Source organism: Rhinopithecus roxellana, chromosome 7, assembly GCF_007565055.1.
Source record: "Rhinopithecus roxellana isolate Shanxi Qingling chromosome 7, ASM756505v1, whole genome shotgun sequence".
Lineage (NCBI taxonomy): Eukaryota > Metazoa > Chordata > Mammalia > Primates > Cercopithecidae > Rhinopithecus > Rhinopithecus roxellana.
The window spans coordinates 22,074,425-22,084,032 of NC_044555.1; the positions used below are offsets into that span (position 1 = coordinate 22,074,425).

The 9,608-nt window shown below is 38.7% G+C and overlaps 1 protein-coding gene across 2 annotated transcripts; it reads left to right on the top strand.

Annotated features, from left to right (window-relative positions):
• Window positions 1–3,094: 3,094 nt before the first annotated feature.
• On the top strand, window positions 3,095–7,826 carry PAGE4 (PAGE family member 4). 2 transcript variants are annotated; one of them, XM_010367920.2, is made up of 5 exons: window positions 3,095–3,131; window positions 4,226–4,333; window positions 4,826–4,913; window positions 6,361–6,486; window positions 7,703–7,826. In XM_010367920.2, exons 2-5 carry the CDS (start codon window positions 4,256–4,258, stop codon window positions 7,717–7,719), a joined length of 309 nt encoding a protein of 102 aa, XP_010366222.1. In that variant the 5' UTR covers window positions 3,095–3,131; window positions 4,226–4,255; the 3' UTR covers window positions 7,720–7,826. The 2 variants fall into 2 exon arrangements, with proteins under 2 accessions (XP_010366222.1, XP_010366221.1); XM_010367919.2 differs by lacking the exon at window positions 3,095–3,131 and adding an exon at window positions 3,138–3,194.
• The last annotated feature ends 1,782 nt before the right edge of the window (window positions 7,827–9,608 follow it).

Consider the following 9,608-nt stretch of genomic DNA (forward strand, 5'->3'; position numbering starts at 1 on the left):
ACATGTTTATGTTTATGATTCAGGCTTAAACCAGAATCGGAAAGATACAGATTTAATTCCAGGCATACCTTGCCAGAGGGTGTTACATTAGACAAGTTGTACATACTCTTGAGCCCCTATTTCTTCATGTAGGATTTTTTTTTCATGAAGAAATGTTTAAGGAATTGGACAGAAAATGATCCATGAGGATGTTTGCGGCAGCATGAATGATCATCTAAAATGATAAATATATGGAAACACATGCGCTAAAATGACAAATAGAAGAGAGGCTTTTAATGAATGCTGGAACTCCAGAGCTGTTTCTTAATTCTCCTCTTTCTGATTTTGTGGATTGTTTATGACCATGAATTACTTGAATAACAATGTTCAAACATATTATTTATCAAAAGTGCAAATTAAAATAGTAGTGTGGTGTTTTCTCCCATCAAATAGCAGAAAACAGTAGGATTAGTCAATTTTTAGTGATTGGATTATTTGTAAGGAGCAGATATCACCTGTGACGTAAAATGAATACAATGAAAGTGACATCTATAATCATCACAATGATACAAACAGGGACTTGGGATCACCTACATATCTTTGATCAGAGTGCTTGCTTCGCACTAATGTTGCCTGAGGATGAGGTTCTCTGGGAAGGCTCATGGTGCTGGGTAAATCTGGATTTCCTTTTCAGTTCAGATCTAAGCTCTCACACAGAAAGGGCCTCACCTGTCCTCTCACTCCTTCACAGCATCCTAGAGAAACTTGATCCTATGCAGAGAACACAGCAGCTGCCAACCGACAGGCACCAAGGTCAGGGAGGCAGCAGACTGCAGACAGCCTTTCCAAGTGATAACAGGAAACACCTAAGAGCTAGTGAAAGCACTTTACCTGAGGAGAAACAGGAGGCTGAGACTAGAGCCCACAGTTTATGCTGATTGCACAGTGTGAGATCTCAGTCTCTCAATAAATCTTTATTTAATCCACATAAAGATCTGAGTAGTAGGAGCAGCTCCTGCTTAGATATAAAAAGTGGTTATCTCTGATTGGTGAGATCAAGGAAGAATTATATATTCACACTTGGCTCTGTATTGACTCTACATCTTACCTGTAGGAGAGAGGGAGAAAAGGAGAGGGAGATCTGGCAATTCTACTTCTGCCATGGGGGATCTTTCTAACTCTCAAAGAATGTGCACTTCTTTAAGGGTAACCTGCAGAATCTGCGAATTGTCCAGGTCCAGGCATGCAAGGACGGAAAGGATACTTTTCCCCCGGGGGCTTAGCGGGGGCGGGAGGGGGTGGACAGGGATGTGCAGGGCAAGCTCCTTTCTGTCCTGCAGGCACCCATCTAACTTTTGCCCGAAGCAGTAACAGTGGGCTTCTGTCCTCCTACCCCCAAACCCCCACACCTTCTTTGACAGCAGAGGATCAGACCACCTAGGCAATGGTGAAGCTCTTTGACGTGCACCAGGTGCAGGAGACCTATGTCCTCTAGCACTGCATTTTATCTGCTGGGTTCCCCTCGGAGAACCACATATCTTTGGAGTCCCAGAACATGCTGGTTGCACAAGAACAAAGCACACTTACTGAGAGGAAGGCTGGTGTTGTGGTAGCTCTACTGAACCTCTCTTTTCTTTTGAGATCATGTTGTACATACACAGTGCTACATAACCAGATGTTTCAAGTTAATGACTTAAAGTGAACAGCACCACTATTACAGGAAATATTATTCACCATGGGTTTTGGTAGTCACCCATATTTCATTTTCAAGTGTGCCATAATTTACTTATATAGCAAGTCCACGACCATGCTATTATAAATTAAGCTGTTTTGGAAGTCCCATGTATCCAAATTTTTGTTCACATGGTTAAAGAAAAAAAAAAATTCAGTGGTGGTTGTTAAAGCACAGTAAGGAAAACCTTATTTAGGACCGTGGTGATGGGTATAGGGACCATTGCAATGGGATCTTGCAGTAGGGGAGAGAGATTGGGCTCAATACTGAATACAGAACAGGCCAGTGGGAATGTATAGCAAAGGAGCAGTATGACAGTTTGTGGGTGGAAAATTACTAAGAGGAAACATCAGGGGTAAGGGAGATTCTGGCTAAACCCATCTAGCAGGATTCTTGCTGAAGACAGGCCAAGGGAAATCAGACATCACCTGGGGGATGGTGGAAGATGAAGAACCCCATGAGATAGCAAATATGATTAGATATTGAGGATGGAGGGTTCATGCCACATTGACTTAGCAGGGCTCTTCGCTAAAACTGGGTTTTACAAGGAAATGCACAGATGGTTCTAGGAGAAGTTTCAGAAGCCTGACTTAAAAGTTTGGCCAAGCAAAGAATATTTGTCAACATTCAAGACAGTTTCCTTAACATTAAAGTCCTAGAAGTAGAAATGCTGGGTCACAGGATTTTTTATTTTTTGAGACAGGGTCTTGCTCTGTAGCCCAAGCTGGAGTGTAGTGGTGTGATCTTGGCTCACTGCAACCCCAACCTCCTGGGCTCAAGCTATCCTCCCACCTCAGCCTCTCAAGTCGCTGGGACTGCAGGTGGGCACCACCATGCCCAGCTAATTTTTGTATTTTTTTGTAGAGGCAGGGTCTTGCCATGTTGCCCAGGATGGTCTTGAACTCCTGGGCTCAAGCAATCCACCCGCCTCAGCATCCCAAAGTGCTAGGATTACAGGCATGAGCTGCTGCACCTGGCCCGGATTTTTGTGCAAATGTTTAGGCTTATTTATGTATGTGGGTTTATCATCCTTCTTCTTTACATTTTTTTCTGGATTCCTATCATGCTTAAAATGGCTTTGTACTCTCTGAGAACCTAAGCTTTCACACATCTCTGGGAAGACTGAATACCCTCTTGAGGGCCACTGAGGCAGCAGCACTGAGAAAAAATTAAAGGGTAAATTTGCAGGTGAAATGCAGAGCTGGGAACATTCCTAGATCCAGGACAGAACATTTTGCAGGAGGGGCCAGAAGCCAGAGACAAGCCCTTCCCAGGACCAAGCAGGCCCTTCCTCCAGGTGGCACAGAGCCTCTAGGAGGCGGGAGAGGGCTGGAAAGACAACCCACGTGACACCCCCCCATGTTTGGGATTGGCTGGTGGGATTGACAGTGCTGAGGTCTAAATAAGGAGGCAGAAGTAGGTAGGTGCCACTTCTCTTCCCTTCTTCATTCTTCGCCAGGCTCTCTGCTGACTCCAGTCAAGTGTAAGTGAGAACAGGTGTGAATGAGTGAGCCGGCGGGCTTCTGGTGGGTCAGGCACTGTGGTCCCTGGCCTCAGAGAAGGAAGGGCCTTGAGGTTTTCATCCTTCTCTTAGCAGGCAGCTATGCGGCGGGGCAGGGACAGGGGAGGAAGGAGGGCCATGAAGGGGAGGAGGGTCAGCCAAGATGGTGTGAGTTTTGGAGCGGGACACTATCTGAGTCCTGGAGGCATATGAAACTGCCCATAGAGGACGGATGCTGGAGTCCTCATTGGGGACCAGGGAAAGGGTGGGACGGCCCGCGCTTGACAGCGCCCGCCTCAGTGTGCATATTCACTGGAGGTCTTCCCATCAGCCCCTTCACCCACGAGGTGAACTGCCGCGGAGCTGTGAGGGTGTTGTTTGCATTCCAGTTGTCGGGACTCTTTCACCTGAGACTGAGACTCAATGGATGGGTCCACCGATCGTTCCTCCTGGGAGTTTAATGTGAGGAGGAGCTGGTGGGCTTCAGGCGGGTCGGGCAGCACAGTCCGTGGCCTCGGTGGAGGAAGGGCCTCACAGGCGGCGGCACCGCCATGACCTTGTGGTTGTGGCAGGGCTGGGGCGAGGGAGGAAGTTGGGCCACGGAGGGGAGAGGGATCAGATGGAGCGAAACTTGGGGGTACTTTTTGAGGTATCTTTGAGTCCCAGAGGTGCTTGAAACTGCCTACAGAGGACAGTGGGGACCTGGGGAGGAGGGGACCTGGGGTGGCTGAATATTAAAAAATCTCTTCGTAATGGAATTCAGTTATGAAATTAAGTCTCTTTAGGAGAGACCCCATGTTTTGATCTAGGACTTGAAGATCACTTCTCTGCCAAGTTGGCTGTGGAAGAAACAAAGCAGTTTGCAGATAGATTTATTTGATGTGATTGGAAACCAGGCGTAGTTATTATTAACTCAGGACCTATTATGGAAATCTCACAAAATTAAAAAAAAAAATTACAATCAGCAGATGGCCATGGGAAGAGTCGAGTATAATTACTCCTTTTTATTGCAGTCTGCAGTTTACGATCTTCTAGTTGGAGCGATGAGTGCAAGAGTGAGATCAAGATCCAGAGGAAGAGGAGATGGTCAGGAGGCTCCCGATGTGGTTGCATTCGTGGCTGTGAGTACCTTTCAGTATCTTATTTCCATTGGCAGAAATGTGTTTTTCTGAAAGAAAATCGAAAACATTGTTGAACCAATATAGATCTGGTATATAAAGGACTTCCCTGCTGAAAATAGTTGCAAACTAAATCACATTAATGAGATACTGAGCAAGGAGACCTATTTTCTGATATTGTCTGCATATGTATGTTGTTAAGAGTCTGGAAATAGTCCTTATGACTTTCCTATCATGCTTATTAATAAATAATACAGCCCAAAGAAGATGAAGATAGGTTCCAGAATTATTGGTCCTTGCAGGTAACTCCTTAAAGTATTTTCTATACAGGAAGAATAACTTTTCTTAAGAATGCTTATAGAGAGGCTAGGAAAAATCTCTTCAGATTTATTTGTGACTAGCTATCTTCACATAGTATGTAAATTTGTGACTTCTATTGCGGTGGTGTTAATAACAATATTCTATTTGCATCTACTCTCCCCTACATCTCAAAAGCCTGGTGAATCTGAGCAAGAGGAACCACCAACTGACAATCAGGATATTGAACCTGGACGAGAGAGAGAAAGAACACCTCCAATTGAAGGTGAGAAGGGCATGGAGGAGCATTTTGTATTTCATGTATGATGTTATACTAGTAACAGGAATAAATAAACCATCCCCTAAAAGTTGGCTGGAAACCTGTAAGGTAATCCTTTGTAAGGGAATAATGTAGTTTTCAGCTGCCGTAGTCCTTCTTGTGGTAAATTTTCTCTTTGGCATTTTACTTGTCTTATATCTTAAGAGTTCTTTGGCATACTTGGAAAATACAATCCTTGCCAAACTCTATATTAGCAAACAAAAGGAAACTACATTAAATTTAGAAAAAATTGTAAACTGTTTCATGAGTTAAACTTGGTTTTATTGGGATATTATTTTTCTGGGCATACGTCATTGCATTAAAAGTTTGAGCAAACCTAGATATATTATGGTTAGCTCTTACACAGCAATTTTTAGAAAATGTCATAATTCAGAGAAATAAAAATGTGAAATCCTTTTAGTTGCCGTTAAAAGTCTTCAATACTTTTGTCTTTCTGAACCATTATCTATTTGTCATATATTCATTTTTTAACTTTTTACTTAGAAAGGATTTAAAATGTAAGCAAAAGTTATCTAAGTACAGTGAACTCCTGTTTATTCTTCACCTTGATTCACCAATTGCTATAACATTTTGCCACTTATCTTCCTGTTTTTGCCATATTAATATTTTATTGCTGAACCACTTGAGAGTAAGTTTCAAATATCACAACTATTTACTCTGTAAGTAATTCAGTATGTATCTGCTAAAAATATGAATAATCTCTTAAATAACCTCAGAACAATTATCAAATTCAGGAAAATTGGCATTGAGAAAACATCTAATATATAGTCTATTGCAGTTTTGTCAGTTGGCCTAGGAATGTCCTTTATAGGATTTTTTTCCTGATCCAGGATCTAATCAAGACTACTCATTGCATTTAGTTGTCATATCTCTCTGGTCTTCTTTAATCTGGAAGTGTTCCTCAGTCTTTCTTTGCCTATCATGACATTGACAACTAGAATCCAAACCAGTTGTTTTGTAAAATGTTCTTTAATTTGGGTTTGTCTTATGTTAATGTTTTTACAGACATTTTTTTCATTCATTTACTGGGGCTTACTAGGTGCCGGGAAATGTACTAAGTACTGAGGATATAAATGAGAGAATGATTTCTTCCTTGAGCTTGCAATCTAATCAGGGAAATTCATGTAAATAAATACTGCTCTAATGAGTGATTTACAGTAACAGAAGTATATGCAGATCGTGAAAGTGACAACTAAGTTGTCTTAAACAGTCGTAGGAAAAGAAAACTTCCTAGTAGAGATAATATTCTTCCCCATTTTCTAGCAGAAAATTCTAATGCCCATTGCACTCATGCCTCACATTTGTTAGAATATAAGCCTACAAAGCTTTATTTAATAACACTAATTTATAGTTTACTGCTTACTTATATCAATAATTTTTTTATTTATATGAGAACGTAAAGTGGAAGGTGATTGCCAGGAAATGGATCTGGAAAACACTGGGAATGAGCGTGAAGATGGCTCTGATGTAAAAGAGAAGACTCCACCTAATTCGGAGCGTGCTAAGACTAAGGAAGCAGGTACGTTATTCATTTGGAATGGAAGTCATGGGGTTACTCTTTTTCTATAATATACTTTAATAACAAGTCTCACATACAAATATTATTTGAAAGGTAGTTCAGACACCAATTACTTGATTCAAAGACAGTGTCAGGGAAAAAATGAATTAGGTCAAAGCCATGTTGTTGAATTATGAAATATGAAAGTATTATTACTTTGGAGTAGAAATCTTCCGAAACTCAAGGCAAGTGATCAAACACTTTAAAAAGTATATATATTACTTAACATACCCCAGGGCAATTGGGTATCTAAATGACACATAGTGCTGCTTTAAAAAAAAATTTGCCAGAATTGTTTATCACAAATCGCTTTTAGGCACTAACAAGTAAGATAGATCTGTTCACAAATCGCTTTTAGGCACTAACAAGTAAGATAGATCTGTATGTTTTGAGTTTTCCAAGTTGGTTTGTTGTTTTTTTCTTTAAATTGCGAGCTAGACTGAGAAACAGTAGCATTTTCCCTCACATTTTAATGTCATCTATATGGTAGTAGCTTAAATAAACCAGTAAGACTACGTATTTTTTTTTTTAACAGGCATATCTGGCCTCCAACCATGTAATTTTTATTATCTAAACCAGGACACTTTTGAGAGGGAAAGGAATACATCAGGTTAACAGGTAGACAAATGGCCACCCTGGTATAAAGAGTCCACATAAAGATTTAACTAGATCAATGAATTATTTTTGCACTTTTGCACAAAAGAGACAAACCAAATGGAATGGCATTCTTTGACCTCTCTTTAGTCAGCTAAACAATTCCTTAGCTAATATATAATTAGTGGAGTGTTTTTAGTCAATACATTTGAGTGACACTGTGTTTGCTTGCTTGTTTTTTGCTTCTTAGAGTTTTTGTTTGATTAAAAAATCAAAACAAAACAAAACTGAAATCAGTGGCTGTTTTTGCCCTCTACTTAAAATTATCTTTAAATGGGCTCATAGCATTTAATCTGTTGACTTGAGAAGCCTTTGTTTCCTCATACCACTAGAGTGATGAATTTTAAAAATTAGTACACATATGCCTGAAAATGTACATTAGCATAGAAGTCTATGCAGTGGTTAGGGTTCTGGTTTTCATTTCATCTTAAAAAACCAAAACTAGTGTTGTTTGTGTGCTTTTAGTATCATCTCAGTAAAGTTCTGCTAGGTAATGAACTCAAATGTTATGTTTATATTTTAGGAGATGGGCAACCATAAATTAAAAAGAAGACAAGCTGAAGCTACACACATGGCTGATGTCACATTGAAAATGTGACTGAAAATTTGAAAATTTTCTCAATAAAGTTTGAGTTTTCTCTGAAGAAGTCATGCGTGTCTTTTGTAAAATTTATTCCTAGGAAATTGATAACTATTGTAAATGGTACCTTTAAAAATTCCTTGTGTTCTGTTTAGAGCTGGTATATATTTTTGTATACTGATTTTGTGTTGGGCAACGTTGCTAAACTTGCTTATTCTGTTGGTTTATCCCTACATCCTTTTGGATTTTCTCCATACACAATCATACCACATGTAAATAATGATAATTCTGTTTTTTCCTTTTGAGGCTTTATACTTCCATTTCTTGTCCTTATGACACTGGCCAGACCCCTCCAGTACAATGTTGATTAGAAGTGATGATGATGTGAATTCTTGTTATATTCCTGATGTCAAGAGGAAAACTTTCAACATTTCACTATGAGAGGTTTTAAAAATATATGTAGAGTCCTTCTACAGGTTGAGTATACCTAATACGAAGTCCTCCAAAATCTGAAACTTTTTGAGTGCCTCTGTGATGCTTAAAGGAAGTGCTCATTTCAGATTTCAGATTTTCAGATTATGGATGTTTAACCAGTAAGTATGATGCAAGTATTCCAAAATCTGAAACAGCACTTCAGGGATGGTATACTCAACCTGTATTAGATTAAGGACTTTTCAAAAAAATTCTTAGTTTTCTAAGAGTACTTACCATGCTTACCAAGAATATATGTTGAATTTTATCAAACACTTGATCTGCATCTATTGAGGTGTATGATATTTCTCCATTAAGCTGTTAATATAGCATTCCTAGAATAAGCCCAATTTAATTTGTCATATACTGTCCTTTTGTGTATTACTGGTTCCTTTTCCTAGTCTTTTGTTTAGGATTTTTGCACTTTTGTTCATGAGCTTGACCTATAAATTTTTAATACTCACTCCATTCAAGCCTTGGTATCAAGGGTATTCTGGCTTCATAATATGAGTTAGGATGTATATTCTCCTTTTATTTTTCTCATGTAGTTCAGCTAACATTGGAATCCTTTCTTAAATGTTTGATAGAATTTGCCAGTGAAGCTATCTGGACCTGGAGTTCTCTTTGTAGGGAAGTTTAAAATTGAATCAATATCTTTAGTCACATTAGGACTATTTCAATTTTCTATTTCTTCACTTTGGGTTTTATTTTTCTAGGATTTTGTCCATATTATCTAAATTTTTGTTATACAAAATAGTCCGTAGTGTCCTCTCCTTATCCTCTTAATGCCTGTTTTCATTCATAAAACTGATAATTTATGTCTTCTGTCTTGTATTCTTGATCAATGTCAGGGTCTTTTCAAAATAAACTAACTTTTGGCTATCCTATTTTTGTTTTATATTTTGCTAATTTTGGCTCCCATGTTTATTCTTTTACTTTGTGTTTAATTTGTTGTTTTTAACTCCTTGAGATAGCTGTTTAGTTCATTAATTTTCAGTCTTCTTTTTAATGTATACTTCATAACTTTCTCTCTAATGAGGGCTTTAGCTGCAGTCCACAGATTATATTTAGTATTTTTGTTATTCAACTCAATATTTTCTAATTCACATTATTTATTTGAATGATAGATTACTTAGAAGTGTATTTCTTCCAAACATTTGAACACTTTCTAGCTGTTGTTGTGTTACACAGTATAGATAACTGACAATAGCTGTTTACAAAAGATACGTCCAAAACATAAAAATTTACAGAAGTTGAAAGTAAAAGGATAGACAAAAGATATTCTGCATAAAATAATTAAAATAGGCTTTAAGGCAAATGAGCATTACTAGGAATAAAGTATTTCACAGAGAAAAGGTTCAATTCACTAGCAAGATTC